General features: G+C 37.4%; 2 protein-coding genes across 4 annotated transcripts in view; one reads left to right on the plus strand and one right to left on the minus strand.

Moving 5' to 3' along the window:
* REL (REL proto-oncogene, NF-kB subunit) overlaps window positions 1-16326 on the minus strand; it is a 39744-nt gene extending 23418 nt beyond the window's left edge. For 2 of the 3 annotated variants that reach the window (XM_028089702.2, XM_028089701.2), the window contains exons 1-4: window positions 16038-16326; window positions 6140-6282; window positions 5514-5662; window positions 677-768 (exon numbers count right to left, since the gene is read on the minus strand). In XM_028089702.2, the coding sequence (XP_027945503.1) occupies window positions 677-768; window positions 5514-5662; window positions 6140-6282; window positions 16038-16047 (394 nt within the window). In that variant the 5' untranslated portion in view covers window positions 16048-16326. Of the gene's footprint in view, window positions 1-676; window positions 769-5513; window positions 5663-6139; window positions 6283-15132; window positions 15408-16037 lie in introns of those variants that run through there. The other variant, XM_028089703.2, reaches the window with a different exon arrangement.
* A 167-nt stretch (window positions 16327-16493) lies between these two features.
* Window positions 16494-25815, plus strand: part of LOC148163545 (uncharacterized) — a 53397-nt gene continuing 44075 nt past the window's right edge. Inside the window, exon 1 of the transcript XR_015768952.1 lies at window positions 16494-16557. The gene's annotated coding sequence lies outside the window, so the exon portion shown is untranslated. The remainder of the gene's footprint in view (window positions 16558-25815) is intronic.

Below are 25815 nucleotides of genomic sequence, written 5' to 3' on the forward strand. Positions count from 1 at the left end.
AAATATTATTGCCGTTCAGTTCCTGAAAGATGCCTATTGAAGTAGCTGCAGAAGACTTTACAGTGGAGACTACTCTAGTGTGGGATGCCAGCATTTAGCTTGGTGTAGTCATTCATCCCTTCAAACAACACAGAGTGCTTACAGTTGCCAGGCGCTACACCAGATCACACTATCCCTGACAAAACCCACTAACCAGTAAATACCTAGCCTTAGACACAAACACACTATGAAAATATTTTGTATAGCTTCTACTATTTCTAAACGTCTTCTCCCACCCTGGGATTAATTTAAATTTCGCTGCTGAGTATGCCTTTGATTTAAATAACCACAGTGCCAGTTCAACATTCAGAAAAGGTAATGTATACTGTCTGCTAGAATGGCAAATGGAAGACCACATTCAAAAAGAAATCAGAACATCTGTGAGGTTTTCTTATAGAAAACAATGGCCCTTTCCACAGATACCAGAAAGCCTTGTCAGAGAATTTTTTCCCCCCAACACTATGAAAGGTTTTAAATCTTCTTCCTTCCTCGGATACAGGTATCCATCAGCAAGCAGAAAAGTGAACACAAAACTTAAGACAGCTTTTAAAGCACAGGTTCAAGATACAAACAGAATTCACTTGCACAAATAGGTCAATATCCAAATAACAGGAATAATTCTGTCAAACATACTTACCATTGAAAGGATTGATTCCTGCCCTTATTCTTGAAATAATAGCTTCTTTTACTTCTTTTTTCTTTACACAACGAATGCCCAAATTTTGAAAACTAGAAGGAAAACAGAACTTTCAAACTGTATTATAGTTAAACACAAGGACATATAAATGAGGTTTTACCAAAAAATACTGCAAAAATCAAGGGTACATCCTGTGCCTATGTCAAATATGCCAAAATAGATGAAGATTAACAGGGAAGTAATATCAAAAAGCTAAAACTGACCTCCCAAACAAAAAAGTTGTAAAAGGAGCCCACAGGTATGTTTTGCTGAGCCCATAAAAGTGTCACCTGTATTAAAAAAAAAAAAATGCGCACACACTACTAACATTTAACAATCCAGTAATTGCATATAAACATCTGGATTTCTGGCTTCTCTTGACCATTCTAAAGGTCTGGCCACAGTAGCCTAATACAAGAACACCTCGTTGGAGCTGAGCACCTGCAGCCCCATTTATTCAGGGCTCTCCAATTTACTACAGTGCCTGCTAGTCCTCTTAACACCTGATCCATTCCACGGACGTTTGATTTTTGAGCCCTGACTTCACTACTAGTAGCAATGGAATATGTTTTATGCTATATTACATGAAATTATAATAATCATTCATAAGAAAGCACTGAAATGTTTTCTTTTAAATTAGAAAGATGTTTAATATGAATAATATTTAACAAGTTTCAAAATGTCATTTATGGAAAACTTCTCAATAGCTACAAATATTACTAATTTGCATATCTGTAGCACAGATGATGGTGGGGGGAACTCCCCTACCACCACCAGTCATAGTTGTTCCCACATGGAAAAACCATGACATCATTAAAGTTGGGTGGGTGTGAATAAGGAAGCAAAACTTGGTTATAACAACATTACTATTTGTTCAAACTTCACATGGCACTTGGGCAACAGGAGGCTGCCTGCCTCGTTTGCTCCTCTCCATCTCATGGTGCCTTATGTTTATGTTCTGCACCTTCACTGTACTTGTCATTTTGTTAGCACCTAAAATATCTTTGGCACTTCTTTCCTCTACCTCCAATAATTAAAAAATAAATCTTGAATTCATAATCCTTTCTCAAAATCCTGAAACCCATAATCCTCTTCTTCAAAAGTATCCCATTTCTTTGAGAGATTCATAGCTTGGTTCTCACTTTTTCTTTGACAAAAGATCTTAAAGAATTATTTATTTTAATGTATTTATACACTACTTAATTTTGTTTCATCTGAAAAATCGTATTTGACTGCTATTCACAGAATATTAGAAGTGGTAGGGATTTTTGAAATTCTGACATGAGGAAACCAAGGATCATGAAGATTATTTGAATCAATTACTCATTCATTCATTGATTCAGTCATTCAAAAAATTTTGGAATTCCTACTCTGTACCAAACACTCTAGAAATGGGCATTACAATCCCTCTCCTCAAGGAGCTTATTCTAGTGCAGAGGTTTACAAACTGTGGCCCATGGACCATACCCGGGCCTACCACCTGTTTTTCTAAATAAAGATTTTTTGGAACACAGACAAGCTGATTTGGTTACATATTGTCTATGTGTGCTCTCATGCTATAACAGAATTGAACAGATGCAACAGAGACCATATAGCCTGCAAAGCCCAAAATATTTACTATCTGGCTCTTAACAGAGAAAGTTTGCTGACCTCTAGTCTAGGGAAGCACTTAGATCAATATTAAATAATCACATGCAAAAAATGCTAAACTGAAATCATGACAACTTTTATAAAGGAGATATACAGTGTCACGGGAGCCTATAACAGGAGAGTTGATAAATTCAGGAAGGACAGAGAGGCTTACTGTACAAAGTGGTACTTAACATAAACAGAAATGAACGAGGGGAAGAGGAGAGAAAGAGACTTCAGGAAGAAGGAACAGAACAAGCAAAGGCCCCTACAGAAGAGTCTTGTGAGCACAGGAAACTAAAGGAAGGCCTCTGGGACTGGAGTATAGAGTTCAAGGGGAGCACAGGACAGAGGGCTAAACATACAAGCAGACCCTGTGGTCCCTGTAGGCCAATAAGGAATACTGCCCTTTTTCCAAGAGCCACATAAAGCCCTTAAAATGTTTTAAATGGGAATGTGACAATCAGATTTCTATTTGAAAAGATGACTCCAGGGCGCCTGGGTGGCTCAGTCGGTTAAGCGACTGCCTTTGGCTCAGGTCATGATCCTGGAGTCCCGGGATCGAGTCCCACATCGGGCTCCCTGCTTGGCGGGGAGTCTGCTTCCCCCTCTGACCCTCCTCCCTCTCATGCTCTCTGTCTCTCATTCTCTCTCTCTCAAATAAATACATAAAATCTTTAAAAAAAAAAGATCACTCTGAATAAATTAATTTTTAAAAAAGATCACCTTGGCTAAAGTGGAGGACAGATCTTAGGGGAAAAGGTACAAAAAGAGTTGATGCAAGACCAGTCAAGAGGCTATTCTGGCAGCCTACATTTATTTTGACCACGGGTAGTGTGGTGCTGACAGAGATCACTGAGAGAAGTGCACAGATTCAAGAACTATTTAGGAGGTACCTGCTAATGAATTCAATGTGTGTGCCTGTGTGAGAGGTGTCAAGGATGATACCCATGTCTGGGGGCTTTTATAGCAACCACCGAGATAAAGCACATTGGAAGACCCATTAAGAAAGAAGTATGATCATGGTAAAGTCAGAGTTTGGGGCATATTCTATTTGAGATGCTTTTCATATATTTAAGAGAATATGTCAAAAAGACAATGAGACTAAATACCATTCTTCACTGAAAGGAACCAGGGCTCCTTAGAAAAAACTGATTTCAGGACTGGGGCGAGAAAAGTACAAGTAAGTCCTGAACACTTTGCTGTGTCAGAAAGTAAAGAAGTGCTCTAAGAAAGAAGCATATCAAAAGGACACAGGGAGCAGGAGGAAGGGGCTTGCCTTGGTCAAATCTGGGTCAATCTGAACATCAAAATAATAACGCCAGTAATGGACTACAGTACACTGAATATACGAATCCAAGGGTCTACAGTGGTATTTTTTTTTTTAATGGGGAAGGGGAAAAAGGGAAATTTTTCTTTACAATAGAATGCCAATTAATATCACCAATGGAAAACACTAATACCCCATGTCTCCTGAAGGGATATTTTGAGAACAACATTGCACCCCCCTCTGTAGATTTCTCATCCAAAATGTTTCATGTTAACATGAAAATATTATTCATGTTATTCATAGTAACATGAATATAAATGAGCAACTAGACTAATCCACATTGAACAACAATCTTCAAAACAAGTAGCCTAGACTCTTCAAAAATGTTAATGTCATGAAAGACCAAAAAAGGCTGAGAAACTACTGTAAATTAAAGGAACTTTACTAACCATGACAACTAAATAAACATGACAAGTAAATACAATGTGTGATCCTTAACAGGATCCTGGACTGAGAGGAGAAGCAGGAGAACCATAAAGGGCATTATTGGACATAACTAAGAATTTCACTGTCTATAACTAAGATTGAGAAGGAACAGCCAGAAAAGTAGGAAATAAAACAGGAGACTCTGTTCTCACAGAAATCAAGAAATAAGAATGTTCCAAGAAAGGAATGGTTCACAGTGTAAAATGGTGTTGGGAGGTCAAATGATATAAATAGGAAATATTTCTTGTCATATGTGTATTACTAGATATTTTTGTTTTGTCTTGTAATTGTAAGAGGAATATTTTTAAAGTATATTTTCTAGATAGTTACTATTAATATATAAGAAGGCTACTAACATTTTCCTTGTTGTAATTAGGTTCAGTTTTTTCCAAAGGCAATACATGTTCATTATAAAAAATGAATCACAGAATAAACATAAGTTAAAAGAAAAACATAAAACCCCAGTCTTACCCACCAAGAGACAACCACTATTAATACCTTAGTGTATATACTACCAAGTACATGTACATATCTGTTTTTTTTAAGATTTTTTAAGTCACATATGCTGTCTTAAAACCTATTTATCTAACATAATGTGAATATATTTTTATACAAAGAGATATTTGCAATGTTATTTTTAAGGCTACATAGGAGTACACTGCATGGATGTACCAGTTTATCTAACTGATCCCTCCTTGTTTATTATTTTGATTGCTTCTAACTTTTTGCCATTACAAACTAAGCTGCAATGAACATTAACTATAGCTAAATGTCTGAACATGCTTAATTGTTTCCTGAGGATAAATTCCTAGAAGTAGAATTGCTGGTTTAAGAGACATTCATATTTTTCAGGTTTTTCCTATGTAGTTGTTAAAGTGCTTACAACAGAAGGATTTTATTAATTTATACTATCACTAACATGATGAATGGACCCATCTTCTGGCAGCCTCACCAACACCAAAGTGTTACATCCTTTTCCTTATCTTAGAACTACCATCATGTTACTTTTATAACCTGCCCTTTTCTAAATAATAATTCCAGGTTTCCAGTCGGTTTTCTCATATCTGGTAATTTTTAACTATTAATGAAAGGACAAAGTAAAAATATATGAAAGAAAACTTTTCAGAGATTGTGCACACTAAGAAAGAAAATCACAGCATAAAATAAGTTTATGTTTACCTTTAGTAGCAATAAATAAGTATTCCTGCTACCATCATGGGCTGTGTCTACTAATAAAGAATAAAAGGATAGTTCTAATACAAGTGGTAAGAAAATTTAAATGTATACTACAGTAAACAGAAGTAGAACGAGAAATTACTTTATTTGGCTAAGAAATAACAGATGTACATGTACAGGAAACCAAGCATCCTCTGCTTATCCTATTCCTAAAGACGTCTGTGACTGCATACTTACAACAAGGGTCTGCGTTCTTGTCCAAATTCTGCTTCATAGTAGCCATCTCTGCAGTCTTTTCCTACTAAATCATGAGGATGAGGTTTATATGGGTCATTCTTTGTTACTAATGTAATTCTCACTTTTCCCTTTCCGTAATAGTTCATAATCTGAAAAAGGAGGAAATTAAATATATGATCCATAAATTGATCTCATTCAGAACTGACCTACTAAATGAGAGTTCAATTTATATAACGTAGTTAGCACTAGATAAATAAAGCCCAACTGACTGGCAAATACCGTTTGGATGGAACTTTCCAGGGAATACTAGAAGGGAAGAATTTACCTCTCAGTTCCTTGGCATATTATTTTCTGCACTACTTTCATTTGATTCTGCTTATTTTCTTTTTAAAACAAGCTATACCAAAATATTATCACGGAGCGAGAGAAAATACTTGGATGTTGGGCCACTGAATGCCATGCTCTTATATTCACTGTTATATCATAAATATCCGTTGAAAGTATACATGTAAGCCACAGTAGAAATGAGAGCACACTGTGAATAAACTGGGCCTTTCAATATAATTGCTATAGATAAAATATGGAGCAATCAAGAGTTAGATACACACAGGAGAATGGTCTATTACCTGGATAGATGGGTATGTTCGGTTGTTCTCTGTGCTGTGCTCCCCTGGAATGCTGCCTGCTGATCGCCCTTCACATTTGTATCTAAAACGCATGCCCCTCTGCCTGGGCTGTTCAATGATCTCTATACATGGGTTATACCCACCTGAAAATTTAAAAAAGGAGGAGGGTGAGATTATGATAGCAGTAATAATGGATTTGACCATTTTGGTTTTTTTTCAAAATAGCAGACTAAAAAATTTTCCCTCTCAATATTAAATAATAAGGTTGAAATATAATTACCCAAGATTGGATGGTAAAGGTGCCTCTTCTCCCATTCATACTGAGCTCCTATACAGTGTTAACACAAGTCACTCAAATCATATTTGTTGGTTAGCACTTTATCATTTAATATCAAGAACTAATGCCAGTGTGAAGTTCCGAGATCCCCACTTCAGAGATATTCACTTCTCACGTTAAGACCAAGTACAAGGACATCCCTCAAGATTCCCCCAGAAGGGTCAAGAAGATAGTCTTCAAAAGTACACCACCATACTCCAAAAGTGAGTCGAGCTGCTTGATTTTATATTAGACCCTTAACAGTGGACTAAAAGACTGCTAATTGAAAATGAAAATGCATTTAAATCCTTGCAGAAGGATATTTTTTTTAATATCCCCATTGGAATCTTAAGGGACTGATACATAGAACAACAAAACAAGTTCCAGAAGTGTTCATTTTAAGCTCAACAGAATTTTCAATCAGTTCCATCTAAATCTTTACTGAAGACACAAAAGAGGAAAATAAGTTACTTACTTTCTAAAACAGATGTAATTCAAAATACGGAACTTCAGAAAGATCTACACAACATGGATGAATTGTATATGTTATACACCTGAAACTAATGTAACATTATGTGTCAACTATACTCCCAATTTAAAAAAAGTTACACTGACTGAAAGAAGCCAGACCAAAAGAGCACATCCTGTAGGATTCCATTTATATAAAACTCTAGAATATGTAAACTATAATCAAAAAAAAGCAGATCACTGATTGCCTAAGAACAGGTGTGGAATGGATAGGGAAAGTCAGGGGGATGATGGATATATTAATTATCTTGATTGTCATGATGATTTTAAGGTTGTATTCATATGTCAAAAGCTATCAAATTGCAAACTTTAAGCATGTGCATTATAAATTAATTATATGTCAGTAAAGTTGCCTAAAACATATGCATCTTTACCCCTATTATCCATACTATAGAAATGAAAAGTTCAATGAAGACACTCAAGTGTGCTTACAAGTAGGGTACTTGGCAATGTGTCTTTATTTCAGGGGCATGAAGATGTCTTCCATTCAAAAAAACCCCATTTTCCTTCCATCAGTTTAGTGATTTCTAAATTCCCACAATTAGATAATCCATTTCTCTGACTAAAGACTTATCCCCTGTTAGAATGCAAGCAAATCTTTAGAAAGGGTAACACAATGGATCTTATTGGTACAGTGTGAGGAAGAGGCCTTGAGTCCTACTTAGCCATATCTTAATAGCAAGGACCCTAGAAATGTATCTTCTAAGTCTCCTAATCTATGAAATGGGAATAATAATAGCACCTACCTCATGTTGTGAGGTTCAAGGTAGTGTGTGTTCAATTCTTATCAAGTATCACACCTATGACAAATACTCAATAAATGTTGTCTACTATTGTTTCAGATGCTTTCTTGAAAATGATTTATAGTGATACCATGATGGCGTAGCAACTGGTACTTTCAAGAATTTTATAGAACAGTGAGGCAAACAACACAAATTATTAGACTACAGAAGAGTCCAACAAAACAAAATTTTGTTTATGCTAACAAAATTGTGCATAAAATGATAGTAAAAGCAAAAGAATCAGGGATGCTTGTGTCAAATCAAAGAAAAAAGAGTTAATGAAGCAAAAAGGTGAGGAGAGTAGAAGGGAAGGCCTTCTAGTGAAAGGGAACAGTGTGTCCAAAGGCGCAGCAGCACAGAAGAGGAAGAGTTTAAAAATGACCAGTGAAGCCACAGTGGAAGTGGAGTACACTTCTACTGTTGGAACCAAAAGCCAGAGTACATTTGTAATCTGTACAAATCTGTACAAAGTACAAAGGACATTAGGAGGGCGCCTGGGTGGCTCAGATCGTTAAGCATCTGCCTTTGGCTCAGGTCATGATCCCAGGGTCCTGGGATCGAGCCCCACATCAGGCTCCTGGCTCAGTGAGGAGCCTGCTTCTCCTCCCTCTGCCTCTCTCCCTGCTCATGCTTTCTCTCTATCTCTGTCTCAAATGAATAAATAAAATCTTAAAAAACAAACAAAAAAAAACAAAGGACATTAAGGATTTGGATTTATTCCACAAGTGACAAAGAATCAATGAATGGCTTTATGGAGGGGAACTGTATGATTGGACTGACATTTTAGAGTAAGAACTGTGGTGGCAGTGGACAGATTGAAAAGAAAGGAGAAAGAGTATGATGATCGGTTTCGAGGCTGTGACAGTACTGTGGGCAACAGTGAGGGCATGTCTGACATCTAGTAGTAGTAGCAGGAGTGAAGGATTATTTCAACAAAACTGACAGTTTCTGGTGACTGACTGAACATTAGGGTTAGGAGCAAGTAAAGAATCACTGAGGCTCCACAGTTTCTACTTTGGGTTACTGAGGAAAGTTACTCGTAGAGCCAGGGAAACCGGACTTTAACCTAATCACGTTCGTAATACTTATTTCAATTTTACTGAAAAATGTAAGGCATGCAGATGCCTTTCATTTTTCACTGTCACATACTTATATATCCTTGTATATTATGAATAACTCAAATTCACATTTCAGCTTCAAATATTTCACATCCTTATATATCATTGCAGGAGTACTTAAAAGAAAGTACATTTTCCTCTCAATAGTTCGAAATACTCAACAGTATTTTTTAAGTGATATCTTAAATAATTTATGTGCTTTAACTAAAGGTCAAATAAATCCCTGCCCACTACTTATTTAAAGGTGTCTTGGTGGGCGCCTGGGTGGCTCAGTTGGTTAAGCGACTGCCTTCGGCTCAGGTCATGATCCTGGAGTCCCTGGATCGAGTCCCGCATCAGGGTCCCTGCTTGGCAGGGAGTCTGCTTCTCCCTCTGACCCTCCCCCCATCTCATGTGCTCTCTCTCTCTCATTCTCTCTCTCTCAAATAAATAAATATCTTTTAAAAAAATAAAAATAAAGGTGTCTTGTTGGGAAGTTGATAGAGAATTACATCATTAATGGTAAGTGGCTAACTTTTGAGGGAAGAGTGTGAATAAAAGTGCTAGGCTCATAGGGATTTTTCAAATATTTCATTGGTTACACAACACTTCCTTAAACTAGAAAGTATTTGTAAGAAAAGTCTATAGGCAAGAGAACAGAAAAGCAGTTGTTAAAAGATAAAAGAATTTTTAAAGATGTGAAGTTATAAAAATGACAAATATTAGTGATCATATAATATCAAGTACTTAAAAAACCTTTGAAATCTATTCTTCCTATTGTACAAGCTCTTTACTGGTAAAAACGCTCATTATCAACCAGGTAATATGTTATTGTAATGTTTCATATTCCCCCAGCTGGAAATAATCTCCCCTCCTCTAAATTATCATAGTATTTTGTTCATGACAATTATTCCAAATAACTATAATTTAGGGAAGACTCACTGTTTTATTTCTTCTTGAAAAAAGCTCCTTGTTTTATTTCATCAAGCTACTTGAAGGCAGGAATTGTGACTTCCTCATTAGTGCCGTGCACACAGATATTCAGTAAATATCTGGGGAGTGAATAACTGAAAATCTAAAAATCTTTTTGTTTGTGTAAGTTATACAAATATCGAAGGATCGTATTAGTGATTAATCAGATTTTCCTTATTAGGTTCCACTATTATGGAAAAAAATAGTGCTTTGTAGGTATTAGAATTGCTATACTTTTCTACTCTTCATACCTATTCGTAGTCTAATTTATCTGTACTTATGATTTAAAAATACTTCCCAGCTATAAATCATTTACATCATTTACATCATACATCAGTATAATGTACCTGTTACTTCCTCCCTTAGTACTGTGTTTGAAGTGCCATTCTTCCTGAAGACAGAGTGCGGAACTGTAGTTTTGTACGGAGCGGAAGAAGGTAAAGTGTAAATCAGAGAATTGTAGGGAAAATAAGTACTCTTAACTAAGATTATCTCAAATCACTACAGTTTTGAAAAGTACTGAAATTTCTTCAAAGTGGTTAAGCAAGTTGAGCTTAAGGTTAAGCAATGTACTTTTTTTTAACCAATACTATGCAAAGCTGGGATTGACCCCTACATTTTTAACAATATTGTAAAATGCTAATACAGACCAGAATAACATTTCAAATAGAGCCAAAATGTTTGCAAGATAGATTTATGTTTTTATTTGCACTTAAGCAAAAAAAAATGCTCTTTGAGCTTTTAAGATTAAAAAATTACATTGAAATAAAAGTTAAAAATGGAGTCTCAATTGTCAGAAATAAACACATTAAGTAAAACTTTATGGCTAACACCAGGAACCAGCATTAATTGTTCAGGAAAAAATTAATTACAGTAATTATAATACTGTTTTAAAGTACTTTTACATATATTCTCATTTGATCCTCTTAACTTTAATCTTCATAAAAACAGAACAGGAATTATCTCCCATTTTACAGATGATAAATTTCAAAATTATGAAGCCATAAGAAATAGAAATTATGAATGACATTAGCAAATATGATAGCTGGGATCCCAATTGATCAAATTTTTAAAAAAAGCATAAAAACAGCTAGAGGTAAAGTCACAATAACTTATTACAACAAATAACCTAAAATAAATACAACTTAGTTTAAGAAGATAATGCATCTTGGAATAGGCAAGTGAATATTTAGATCCAATGAAATTCCTGGAACAGAGTTCATAGTGGGGGTGTATACTAGAATCACTTTGGAAGCTTTTTCAAAAAACATACATGCCCTGATCCCACCTATAATCTGTTGAATAGAAATAGAAATCTTTAAAGCCCCGACATATTTCTGGGAAAGCCTTCCAAGCAATTCTAACACACTCCTGATTGGGAACCAGAGCCCTAAAACATAAAGAAGCAGAAACAATACACATATCCAGAAAAGCAATCCAAAAATTCATGTACAAGTATGGGCTGGGTGACAAACTAGGCAGAGGAAAAATCTGACTTTTTTTTTTTTAAATTCTGACGACTTTAACTCTTTTTTCTCCCACCCTAAAAAGCTTAGCCAAATATAAGGGAAAAAAGCATTATGATAGGGATAGCCTTCAATCACACCAATTTATTTAAAAGGTAAATTGTTTGCAAAATTAATACTGTAATTATCAGTAACATTTCTTAAAATAGGGCAAGCAAGTGATCACACGCTAATGTATCAACACCACAGCTGAGACTGACTGCAGACTGCATCTCCCTCGCAGAAGTATGGGATAACAGACTGCCTGAGAGCCAAAGGAGCAGATGGAGCTAACAATATATACTTTCCTTAGTATCAATTTTACTCACTTTGGAGAAAAAGAAAATAAGATCTATTTATCCTTCCTCAAACCTAGGAACCCAACTGAATCATGGTGATAAGCTTCTTTACCTTAAGACACACTTTTTCCATTTCTTCCTAATTATGATCAAAATTTAGAGTTACCATTTCTCACATAGATAGAATGGCATTCAATTAACAAAGGGGCAATGAAAACTTAAGCCTATTCCCACATGATAGAAAAAGACTAACACAAAAGGTGCAAAAGAAATCAAATGAAGGATAAGTTATATCAATCAAATTAGTAAAAGGACACACGGTCTATCTAAGAAATTTTTGATTTACTTTCTTTCAGAATGTTTACTATCATTTAAGTGGACAAAGGAGAAAAGATACACTGCCTCCAAACATCACTGTCAAATTTTTCTTCACTAGCTTAAAAATACAGAAAACCATTCCAAATTATTTAAAAGTAAATGCACATTCTCATAAAGTCTTGAAAGACTATTTTCTATCTAGCATCTGTTCTATTATTGCAAGTTTTGAAGGTTTCACAGAATTCTAGAATGTCAGGATACTCAATAGTGAGTGCCAACTACCTCTAGTAGCTCCTGTTTCCTAGGGGTCTGAGTCTCCAAACAGCTCCACTATATAAGAAAACACATTTATGGGCATGAATTGTCTCTGTTGTTCCTCAAAACAAGATGTTGTAGTAGTTATTCCCATTTTTATATTACAGAGTGGCAGAACTGGGATAAAACCAGGTTCATTATGGGCTAAAGTCCAGATTTATTCCAATTTCGGAGGCTGATTCTCAAGTCTTAAGCATCCAAGTAAGGGAATTTTCAGATGAGTATTTGGCTGATGTACACACCATAAGGTAAATAAAAGATGCAAGAGCTTCACAACAGAGATTCTACTGCTAGAGATTCCATTATGGTGGGGAGAGAGGGAATCTTGAAAAAAATGTTAACTTCCAGAATGAAAAAGCAGAGAAATATTTAAAAGCTGTCCTAGATTACTCAGGTATTTAATCAAATTAAAAATAAATGGCAGTACCAACTCATCTATCTTAAGACTGCCAGATTTAAAAATAAAAATTACAGGATGCCTACTTAAAAATGAATTAAACAGGGGTGCCTGGGTGGCTCAGTTGGTTAAGCGACTGCCTTCGGCTCAGGTCATGATCCTGGAGTCCCGGGATCGAGTCCCGCATCGGGCTCCCTGCTCAGCAGGGAATCTGCTTCTCCCTCTGACCCTCTTCCCTCTCGTGCTCTCTATCTCTCATTCTCTCTCTCAAATAAATAAATAAAAAATCTTTAAAAAAAAATGAATTAAACAAAGAAATTTTTTTAGTATAAGTATGTCCCATGCAAGTATTTGGGTCATGTGCCTACAAACCCAATCATATGCAGAGAACACAGATGAAAGAAGGATGGAACAGAAGGAAATCCTAGGCCTCTTATATTGTATTTGGGAAAGATACTACACACACCCCAGATGTTCCCAATATCGTTTCATCACAATTCCTCCTTAGCCATTTCACTCACTCATTCCCTTTACCCTATCATATATCACCTTAATTCTTTTATACAGTAGTTGTCTCTACATTTTCACGTGCCACATTTTGGAAACAGCCTTCATGTTTATAGTGTGTAGTCTTCTACTTAAAAAAAGTCATTTGCTTTAGTTGTCAATTCCAGCTTCCGGCTCTATCATTAATGATTAAGTTGCATCATAATTACGCTGATTTTTTTCCCCCCTTACTCAAGAGAAATACTTATAGTTCTCTTGAGATCCACACCACAGAGTTGGAAGTAGTGTGGTTTATAAAAACAATTTCTTCATGTACTTCCTATTTTATGACACAACAGATCTATACTAAAGAACACTGTGAAGAAAAATCAATTATCAAATTTTAAAACATATTTTACCATACTTACAAGTAAACAGAGCTATCTGTGCATAAGAATATTTTGCACTTTCTACAGGAACAATGAGAAGCTTTAAATCCAGACAAAATAGCTAATTTTACTTAAACAAAACAGAATCATAAATATACAAGAGTAGTGACTGCTCATGCACACCCTACATAGGACAGGGAACATTTTTCTTAACAGTACCTGTTCTAATTAATTGTGTCAAAAGACAGAAATCAAGGTGTTAAAACAAAAAGGCCATAAAGACAGCTTAATAGAACCCGATCTGTGAAATCCTAAATAATTTGCTAATTTACCTGAACAAAATTTAAAATCCTATAGAATCATATACATATATATAATTTTTATATATCTATATATTAAATTCCCCATTACTCATGGTACTTAAATTTTTGCTAATGAGATTATGATCTGTTACTTTTATATTCTACGTTTGTTACTTTACATATAACAAATCCAGCTACACATACCTATTTACATGACATCCGGTGAGAAAAGAAGAAATGGTCTTAAGTGCCTGGTAATCAATAAAAATACTTTTTTGAGGTTTTACTACTACCTTACTACAAATAATCTAAACTAGACAGTGATAACTAATTAAGCAAAATTTTTTTCCTATTACTCTTTCAGTTCAATTACTGTTTCAAAACAGGATAAGAATTTATAATTTACTTAATCTTTCTCTCTAAGGCCTTTACAAGTGATTAAGAAAAATACTCCCAGACTCCTTTTTAAAAATTTCCTTGGCAGTTTTCAAACAACTGAATTACAATTTAAATAATCTGTCATATTTTAAATAGTCCCATTTTAATGCAACTCCAGAAAAGGCAAAAAAAAAAAAAAAAGATAATTACCCTACAACTTTCCATTCCTTTAAATTTTTTCCCCTTCAATTTAGGGAATCAGTCCTCACAACAGTACAAAATATAGTACCATTAAACAAATTTTAAATGGTATCATTTTTTAATAATGTGGATCTTACCTTCTATGTAAATAGTTCTTTTCTCTCTTTTAAAAGAATTAGAAGTATTACACTCATACCACATATCAATGAAGTTTGGTTAAACTGCCAGCAGTCTGACCTTTTTTTACTTATAATGCTTATAATCCTTACCATTCTTTACTATTTTCATACAAAATCTTTCTGTCATCAAATAAATTAGCCAAATATTTCAGATCTTTGCACTTTTAATCTAAACGTGCTTTTAAATTATAAATTTACAAAATTATCTGAAAGTTTGGGGTCACTGAAGTGGGTAAAGAGAAAGTTGAAATATTTTAAACTACACTTGTATTGTCACATAAAAAACCACAGACAAACTGAAATCAAATGTCATGTGAACCACCCCAATTTCCTTTTCGGCCTACAGCAGTAGCTATGGCATTGTTCTGCTCAACCCCTTAAAAAAAAAAATCCTTTAATGCTTTCTACTTCCTCTTCTCAGCTAGATATCAGCCTCTGAGGGTCACTGAACCAGGGTCTTGGGAGGACGCGGGTCAAGCATAAACAGGTCCCCCAAAACCTTCAGCCTCCTAGTATAGCGCTAACTTACCCTACAAGGCCTCCCTGCCTCTGCTCACGCTGCTTCGTCGGCCGAGAAAGGGCCCTGTGAACCTTGCCAGGATCCTGTAAAGGTCCAACTCGAACACAGTCTACTTGATTTACTTCCCTTTAGGTTACAGGCAGATCTAAACCACGGCTATATATATGAGACTCCCTCCCCTGCCCTCTAACCTGTTTTTTGGTAAACTCGTTTCCGCCCCAAAGCAAGAGATCTACGCATCGGTTAACTGAAAATAAATTGTTACGTTAGTGATGTAAAGTTTTCATTTCTACTCCTATTTTAAAGCACGGATATTCTAATACTCCTTTCCCCCTTTCTTCCAACAAAGAAAAAAAAAAAAAAGACTTCTCCGTAAACTAGAAAGTACCCGCTTTATAGTAGAAATTAGCCACTTTGTTGAAGCAACTTAAGACCCGTTATACCACTGGTGACTTTTAAAGCCGCACCACATTTTGTACAACTGTCAACACATCCAGCGATCACCTCCTGGCACTTGATGAAATTAAACTAAAAAAGGAGAGTACTCCTGAGGTCTGAAGGTTCTTCATTCCTGTTCTAAAACATAAAACCACCATTTCAATATAAATCAATTTTTAAGTACGAGAACTCTCCGTCCTCATTTAGATTCGTGTTACTTCCGTAATCCTAAAAATCAAGTCGTTGGGAATTTCTAAGGTTCCGGCTATTATAAGGGCATCAAAATACAGAGCGTGACTTTGATTTCGCTCGCAAAGCCCGTGCCAGGTAACTTTTTTAAAGGCTAACAATTTGCCAGGTGAGACAATTTGAAAGACAGAACGCACACAACCGAAACCGAGACCCCGACACCCTGAACTGCAAGACCCCCGGACGAGCTCCTTCCCGCGGCCCGGACCCGCGCCTGAAACACTCACCCGAGGCCATGGCTGAGCTCACCGCGCCGCCCTCTTCAAGAGTCCGACCCGAGGCCGCCACAATCAGCCCGCGTCGGTCCGGCGGCGGAGGGACTCTGCCGGCGGGACCCCCAGTCCGCCTGACCAACCCCCGGGGCCTCCTCCTCCTTCCCGCCCTCCTCGGGACCTGCGGCTCACACCTTCCCACCCCCTTAATTCTCGCGTTCCGGATCACCCGGCTTCGCCGTCCAAGGTGCGGGAGCCAGGGGCAGGGGGCGGAGCGCCGCGAAACCCGAGCGCCTGCCGGGCCTAGAGGTAGGCAGCCTGGCGGGAGGGGGATTTCCCGCGGCTGACGTAGGCCCCCCCCCCGCGCCCCGCCCCGTCCTTGCCCCGCGCCCCGCCCCTGCCGCCCTGGGCTTTGAGACTGGGTCGCGGCAGCGGGAGGCGGGATCTTCGGGAGCGCAGGGAACGCTGGGAGCCGGGCGGTGACTGTCCTGAGCGTGCGAAAGCCGCCGACTCCGGAGAAATCCCCCTCCTCCAGGTTGTTCTTAGGCGCGTGGTTTAAAGTTCAGGAGCGGGTGGGAGGGTGCGCTGCCGTCCAGGGGGCCGGCCGCCTGGGAGCACTTGGGGGCGGACCGGGCGGCGAAGTGGGGCTGGCTCTCCCGGGCCCCGGCGGACGGCGGCTCGGGGTTTTCGATGGGTGGTTCCCCCTCTTCCCAATTTCGTACATGCAAATCTTCGCCCCCGCACCGGTCGGCGGCGCAGCTCCGACGTCCCGGTGCGCCCCGCAGGGGAAGTGAGGAAGCCGCTCGCCCCTGTGTTCATTTGTAATTCACGGATTTGCATTTGGGGACCCCCGCAGTCTGATTTTCCCCCATTTTGTCTGAACTACGAAGGTTCTGTCAACCTTACGTAGTTTACCTACGAAAACTTTTTAAACTCTTAAGATCCGCCCTTCCAGTTCGTTGCCTTATGACGCGGTGTGCTCAGGATTAGTGAAGGAAACGCTGTTTTAGGATTTGACAGATACCCACGAGGAAAGGGGGAGTGGAACGAAAGAAAGTTCAGTGTGTTGAGGGACTCTAGTATAACTTTGCTTCTTTCATGGGCTAAGAATCTCCTGTGTGTCAGTTTATTTACCTCATTTATAACATTCTAATTTTATAGATGATGTAATAGGGGTTCTGAGAATTAAGTAATACTTCAGAGAAAAAATAATAAAGGTAATACTTCAGAGAAGTTAAGTTCTGGTAACAAGAAGAGCACAGTTTTAATCCAGGATTGTCTAACTCCATGCTCTTTCCACTATACCTTACTGCCTAAAACAAGTGTGGAGAGGGAATGGGGATTATCAGCCAGCTATATAAGCGCGAAAACTGGAGGACCCAGTTGGGTGAATAATTAAAAATAAAATCTCCTAATATAAAAACCCTCCACGAAGAGTAGAAAACAATGAAACAACTTTATTATTGAATAAGCATTAAAACATGCTGTGATGCACTGAAGAGATTATAAAGACAAAAAAAAATCTCATTTGTTTATGTAGCAGGCAGATACAATCCATGACAGACCTGCTGTCTTTATCCAAAGGAAAAAATAATACGAAGTTACAGCTGGAAACCAAAAGCTGAGGTTTAAACTCCCACAAAGACAGGGAGGTGGAGGTGGGGCACCGTCCTCCTTGATACTTCCATTTCAAAGAGGTAAATTCAAGGCCCCCAAGAAGGACCTTAGGGGGATTCAAAACTGGCACGAGGCTTACTTAGCTTTTTTAAAGGTGCACATACATCTCAAAGAGATAAATCATTTACAATTTTGATTTTTTTAAAGGAATTGCTGAATGAAAAGAAAGGAGGTGAAGTTTCTTGTCCTTTTTGGGACCAGGGAAATTTTTTAATTTAGTTTTTTAAACTTGTATTTACCCTTACAACCCCCAATGTTAGAGCTGTAAGGGAGAACTGAGGAGAGATTTTTAAGAATCCATTAGGAAGGTGAATGACAAATAGGAATGGAGAATATTTTGCGTGTATTTATTTATATTTCACCCCCAGAAACTGATTGGTTTTAGGCACCTCTTGAACTTAATAGGGGATAATAATGTTTGTTTACTGAAGAGTTCTGGACCAAACAACAGTCTGTCCCAGTTGCAGACTTCAGACCAGTTCTAAAACCACTCCAATCTATAAAATCACAAGTTGCAGCTAAAGAGATTTAGTAAAACTACAGAATTTTGAACTAAGTTTTATCTTTTATTTTTCAAAGACTCTGACTAATTTAACTCTCACTAATAGGACAGCATGTTTATATTTACTTCCAGGGCTCTTTTTGTCACATGACTAAGCTTATTATCTCCCCTTTTATTATGGGTTTTATTATCTCCCCCTTTTTATTTTTTTTTAAGATTGTATTTATTTATTTGAGAGAGAGAAGGAGAGAGCGAGCGAGAGAGCATAAGCAGGGGGAGCGGCAGAGAGGGAGAAGCAGGCTCCCCTTTGAGCAGGGATCATGATCTGAGACAAAGGCAGACACTTAAACTTAACTGCTTAATGGACTGAGCCACCCAGGTGCCCCATCTCACCTCTTTAAAAGTTTTTTTTTTTAAGATTTTATTTATTTATTTGAGAGAGAGAATGAGATAGAGCATGAGACGGGAGGGTCAGAGGGAGAAGCAGACTCCCTGCTGAGCAGGGACCCTGATGCGGGACTCGATCCTGGGAGTCCAGGATCATGACCTGAGCCGAAGGCAGTCGCTTAACCAACTGAGCCACCCAGGCGCCCCTAAAAGTTTTTTTTTAATCCTTTCACTATTTCTTATGTTTTTAATTTTTTAAATTTATTTTTAAGATTTTATTTATTTATTGAGAGAGAGAGTGTTCCTGCATGCATGAGAGCTGGGGGCGTGGGGGGGGGCGCGGTGCACAGAGGGAGAAGGAGAGAGAGAGAACCCCAAGCAGACTCTGTGCTGAGTCTGGAGCCTGATACAGGGCTCGATCCCACGATCTGGAGATCACAACCCCAGCCGAAATCAAGAGTCAGAAGCCCAACTGACTGAGCCACTCAGGCGTGCCCCTTTATTTTTTTTTTTCAAGATTTATTTATTTTTAAAGAGAGAAAGCACGAGCTGGGGGCAGGGCAGAAGGAGAGAAGCAGACCCCCTGCTGAGCACTGAGCCTGACTTGTGGCTCCATTTCACCACCCTGAGATCATGACCTGAGTCAAAACCAGGAGTCAGATGCTTAACCCACTGAGCCACCTGGGCATCCCCCCCACCTTTCACTATTTTTTAAAGTAGCTGAACCCCCTCTTGAAAGATTCCACATCTGAAAAGTGAAAATATTTTAGTTGTACAGGATATGCGTAATTTTTTGAAAAAGAAAGATTACGTGACAAGGTAATGGATGGACTAAAAACAACAAGGGTAAGTGGTGGTTTTGATTTTGGGGGGGCTTACGCTGGTGAAAAAATTCATTACTGTAAAGATGATAAGCAGCTAGTTGTTGGGGCTTATAGAAAAGAATAGCACATGTTTTTCCTCAAGGGTCCCCAGTTGTTGTTAATGTTCAGTTCAACAAATATCTCCTCTGTGTCAGGTACTCCTTACTTGGGAGCCCCATAGACATCCCAAACTCAACCTACTCAACATCTTTTCTCCCAAGTGTACTCTTACCCCATATTTCTTGTACCACCATCTACCCAGATACAGGTCAGGAAGCTGGGAGCCATCTTTGACTTTTAGCATCTCCCATCAACCCCACAACATCCAATCACCAAGTCCTGCAGATTTTACCAATAAAATATGAATCCATTTCTTCTCCACTTTATTGCCATTGTCCAAGTTCAAATCTTCATCATATCTCACCTAAACTCCTGGAATTGTCTCCTATTGTGCCCAGCTACACTTTTGTCCCCTTTGAAAGCCATTCAAACCTATTCAAATCCATTGCTGCTTGAATCTTCTGTATGAATGCACATCAGACTTTCTTTAGCCTCATTTTCTGCATTCCATGCTTTGCACTTTTACGTCATTGAACTGCTTCGTAGCTTCTCATATTCCATAAGCCATATGGTTTCTTATCCATCTGCCTTTGTACTTACTCTCTCCTCTGCCTAGAAGTTCCTCCCCAGAGACATGCCATGTTCATGGATTGAAAGACTTAATATTGTTTAAATGTCAGTTCTCCCCAAATTAATCCATAGGCTTAGTGAATCCCAGCTAAAACCCCAGCATATCGTTGGGGTTGACAAGGTGAGTCTCAAGTATATGTAGAATTGCCAAGGGCCTGGAATAGCCAAGCCAATAGTAAAGAATAAAGCTGAAGAATGTACATTACCAGATATCCACATTTATTATAAAACTACAGGAATTAAGACAGTGTGATATTGGCACAAGTTTAGGTATTAATGGGCTGGATTAGAAAATCCAGAAACAGACCCATACATGTACAGTCTCTTGTTTATAACAGTCTCCACTGCAAGTGGTGTGGGGGAAAGGAGGCCTTTTCACTAACTAGTGCTGGAACAAATCTGTCATCTGGAAAATAATAAAAGCTGACCCCAACTTATACCCATACCCAAAGTATTATTTAAAATGGATCATAAACCTAAATGTGAACAGCAAAATAATAAAACTTCTAGGAGAAAACATAGAATACCTTCATGACCTTGAGAAAAGCAAAGACTTCTTGAACATTATACAAAAAGCAATAACTACCAAAGAAAAGATAGATAAATTGGACTTAATTAAAATTAACTAACAGGTGTCGCTAAGAGAATAAAAAGGCAAGCCACATACTGGGAGAAGATACTTGCAATACATACATCTGGTAAAGAATTCTGTGGCATCCATGAAGTTACTTTGCTCAGATCTCCCTTCTAGAGAGGATCTACCTCAGCTTGCAAGCCAAGGCCACATGTTTCCTTGGAAGCACCTAGCCAATTATGAGCACAGTTGTGGGACAAGGGCTTGCTATCTCTAGCGAGTACAGGACTTCTCTATGGGGAGTCGTTGTGTCAGAGCTCCTTACTGGGCTGGCTGAGACTTAGAGATGCACACCAGTCTGATTCTGTTCCTGTCCAATTATTCCATTTCCCTTTTCACAAGTGTCAGACCTGTATCTGGAGACTCTTCTTGCCTATTCCTTCTTTCTCTCCCCTTTTTCTTTTGTATATATCTCTTGCACTGATGATTTCATCTTGGTATCTGCCTCACACAGGACCCAACTCATTCATTCTACAAATCAGTAAGAAAAAGTAACTCAATTTTTTAAGTGGGCAAAAGACCCCAATAGGCACTTTACAAAAGAGGATAACCAAATGACTATAAGCATATAAAATCAACATATGAAAAGGCGCTCAGTCAAAAGAGAAATGTGTATAAAAATAATAATAAAATATTGCTACACCTTTGTCAGAATGGCTAAAATTAAAAGAATACCAAGTGTGAGAATGTGAAACAAATGGAATTCCCTTATATTTTTTGTGGGAATATAAATTGGTATAATAACCTTGGAAAATTGGCATATAAATTGGTGTCTAACCCTAAAATAATAAGTATCATATGATCTAGCAGTACCACTCTTAGGTTTATACCTAACAAATACTTATATTTATCAAAACATGGGCAAGAGTATTGAAGGCATCTTTATTTGTACTGCTCAACAGTATGAAAACAAATGTTCATCAACAGCAGAATACATAAATTGCGATATATTCATACCGTGGATTTCTCCCGTTATGAAAAAGAATGTATTATTGCCACACAACAATATGGATGAGTCTTACAAATGAAAAGCTATACACAAGAGCGTGCATACCATATGACTCCATTTATAGGCATACCTTGGAGATAGTATGGATTTGGTTCCAAACAACCACAATAAAGCAAATATTGCAATAAAGTGAGTCAAATGAATTTTTCAGTTTCCCAGGGCACATAAAAGTTATGTTTATACTACACTGTAGTGTATTAAATGTGTAATATCATTATATCTAAAAAAAAAACCCCAATGTATATACCTTAACTTAAAAATACTTTATTGCTAAAAATACAATCCTCAGAGCTTTCAGTGAGTTGAAATCTTTTTGCTGGTGGAGGGTCTTGCTTTGATGTTAATGGCTGCTGATCAGAGTGGTGATTGCTGAAGTCTGGGGTGGCTATTGTAATTTCTTAAAATAAGACAGTAACGCAGTTTGTCACATTGATTGACTCTTCCTTTCATGAATGATTTCTCTGTACAGTGCTGTTTGATAACGTTTTACCCATAATAGAACTTCTTTCAAAACTAGGGTCCATCTTCTCAAACCCTGACACTGATTTATCAACCATGTTTATTTAATATTCTTAATCCTTTGTTGTTTTTCAGCAGTCTTCATGGCATCTTCATCAGAAGTAGAATCCATCTCGAGAAACTACTTTCTTTGCTCATCCATAAAAAGCAACTCATCCATTAGAGTCTTGCCATGAGACTGCAGCAATTCAGTCCCATCTTCAGGCTCCACTTCTAGTTCTCTTGCTGTTTTCACCACATCTGCTGTTCCTTCCTCCACTGATGTCTTGAACCCCTCAAAGTTTTCTATGAGGGTTGGAATACACTTCTTCCAAACTCATGTTAATGTTGATATTTTGAGTTCTTCCCTTGTATCATGAATATTCTTAATGGCATCTAGAATGCTGAATCCTTTCTAAAAGCTTTCCAATTTACTTTGCCCAAATCCATCAAAGGAATCACTGTCTGTGGCAGCTGTAGCCTTATGAAATGTATTTTTAAATTTTTTTATTTAAAACAATTTTTTAAATTGAATTATAATTGACACACTATATTATATTAGTTTCAGGTGTACAACGTAGTGATTCGACAATTATATACATTACAAAATGATCACCATGATGAGTATAATTACCAGCTGTTACCATACCAGGTTATCACAATTTTTTTTTTATGTTATGTTAGTCACCATACAATACATCATTAGTTTTTGATGTAGTGTTCCACGATCCATTGTTTTCGTATAACACCCAGTGCTCCATGCAGTACGTACCCTCCTTAATACGCATCACTGGGCTAACCCATCCCTGCTCCCCGCTCCCTTCTAAAACCCTGTTTGTTTCTCAGAGTCCATAGTCTCTCATAGTTCATCTCTCCCTCCAATTTCCCCCCCTTCATTTTTCCCTTCTCCTAATGTCCTCCATACTATTCCTTATGTTCCAAAAATAAGTGAAACCATATCATAATTGACTTTCTTTGCTTGACTTATTTCGCTTAGCATAATCTCCTCCAGTCCCATCCATGTTGATGTAAAAGTTGGGTACTCATCCTTTCTGATGGCTGAGTAATATTCCATTGTATATATGGACCACATCTTCTTTATCCATTCATCTGTTGAAGGGCATCTTGGCTCTTTCCACAGTTGGGCTGTTGCAGACATTGCTGCTATGAACATTGGGGTGCATATGGCCCTTCTTTTCACTACATCTGTGTCTCTGGGGTAAATACCCAGGAGTGCAATAGCTGGGTCATAGAGTAGCTCTAGCTATCACAATATTTCTAACTATATTCCCTATGCTGTACTTTTCATCCCCATGGCTTATTTGTTTTATAACTGGAAGTTTATAACTCTTAATCCCCTTTACCTATTTTGCCCATCCCCCCAATCCTCTCCCCTTTGGCAACCACCAGTTTGGTCTCTGTATTTACAGTCTGTTTCTGCTTTTGTCTCTTTGTTCATTTGTCTTGCTTTTTAGCTCCCATGTGTAAGTGAAATCATATGGTGTTTGTCTTTCTCTGACTTATTTCACTTAGCATAATACCCTCTACGTCCACCCATGTTGTAAATGGCAAGATTTTATTCTTTTTTTTAATGGCTGAGTAATACACCATGGTCTATACCACATCTTCTTTGTCCATTCCTCTATTGTTGGATGCTTAAGTTGCTTCCATATCTTGGCTATTGTAAATAATGCTGCAAGAAACATAAGAGTGCACGTATCTTTTCAAATTAGTGTTTTTGTTATCTTCAGATAAATATCCAGAAGAGGAATTACTAGATCATATATTTCTATTCTATTCTTTTCTTAATTTTTTGAGGAACTTCCATACTGTTTTCCATAGTGGATGTACCAATTTACACTCCCACCAATAGTGCCCGAGGGTTCCTTTTCCTCCACATCCTCGCCAACACTTCTTATTCCTTGTCTTTTTGATACTAGCCATTCTGACAGGTGTGAGGTCTCATTGTGGTTTTGATTTCCATTTCCCTGATGATTAGTGATGTTGAGCATCTTTTCATATGTCTGTTGGCTATTAATCAGATTTTTTAGTTGCATGAGTTCCTTTTATATTTTGGCTATTAACACCTTAGCAGATATATCATTTGCAAATATCTTCTCCCATTCTGTAGCTTGCCTTTTCATTTTGTTGATGGTTTCCTTTGCTCTGCAAAAGCTTTTTAGTTTGATGCAGTCCCAATTATTTATTTTTGCTTGTTTCTTTTGCCTGAGGAGGCGTCCAGAAAAATATTGCTGAGGCCAATGTCCAAGAGATGTTTTCGTTTAGGAGATTTATATTTTCAGATCTTACATTTAGGTCTTTAATCCGTTTCGAGTTTATTTGTGAGTATGGTGTAGGAATGTTGTTCAGTTTCATTTTTTTGCAAGTAGCTTCCAGTTTTACCAACACCATTTATTGAAGAGACTGTCTTTTCTCCATTGTATATTCTTGCCTCCTTTGTCCTAAATTAATTGACCCTATAAATGTAGCAGTTTTTTTTTTTTTCTGGGATCTCTATTTTGTTCCATTGATCTGTCTATTTTTGTGCCAGTACCTTCTATTTTGATTACTATGACTTTGTAGTATAGTTTGAAATCTGGGATTATGATCTTTCCCGCTTTATTCTTCTTTCTTAATACTGCTTTGGCTATTTGGGGTCTTCTGCAGTTCCATACAAGTTTTAGAATTATTTGTTCTAGTTCTGTGAAAAATATTATTAGTATTTTGATAGGGATTACATTGAATCTATAGATTGCTTTGAGTAGTATGGACATTTTAACAATATTCTAATCCATGAACATGGTCTATGTTTCTATTTATGTCATCTTTAATTTCTTTTAACAATGTCTTATTGTTTTCAGAGTACAGATCTTTCACCTCCTTGGTTAAATTTATTCCTAGGTATTTTATTCTTTTTAATGCAGTTGTAAATGGGATTATTAATTTCTTTTTCTGCTAGTTACTAGTATATACAAACACAACAGATTTCTGTATATTTTGTATCCTACAACTTTACTAAATCAAAATGTATTTATTTTTTTACATTTATAAGATATATTTGTGATTTTTCTGACCAAAGTGCAATGATTTTTAAATCTCCTTAAACAAATAACTGAAAAAAAGTATTCAAGAAAATAAAACACAAATGGGAAATTTAACCATTAGATTTTTTTGCTTCATACCAACCCTATGTTTAGTCTAGAAAACAAACTTTGAATGAAATGTTACTAAAATACTAGCCAAATCACAAAATGTATTTCTTACATAATAAGACTTAAAAGTCAGAATGACTCCTTGATCTTTTGGCTGCAGAATGGATGTTGTGTTAGCGGGCATGAACACAACATGAATCTCATTGTACATCTCCATCAGCACGCTTGGGTGACCAGGTGCATTGCCAATGAGCAGTAATGTTTTGAAAGGACCCCTTTTTTCTGAGCAGTAGATCTTAATAGTGGTCTTAAAGTGTTCAGTAAACTGTATTTGAAACAGATGTGTTTAATCTAGGCCTTGTTCCATTTATAGAGCACAGA

This window comes from Eumetopias jubatus, unplaced genomic scaffold, assembly GCF_037043125.1.
Source record: "Eumetopias jubatus isolate StellerSeaLion01/CBP00866 unplaced genomic scaffold, mEumJub1_p1.0 scaffold_9, whole genome shotgun sequence".
In the NCBI taxonomy this organism is placed as follows: Eukaryota; Metazoa; Chordata; class Mammalia; order Carnivora; family Otariidae; genus Eumetopias; species Eumetopias jubatus.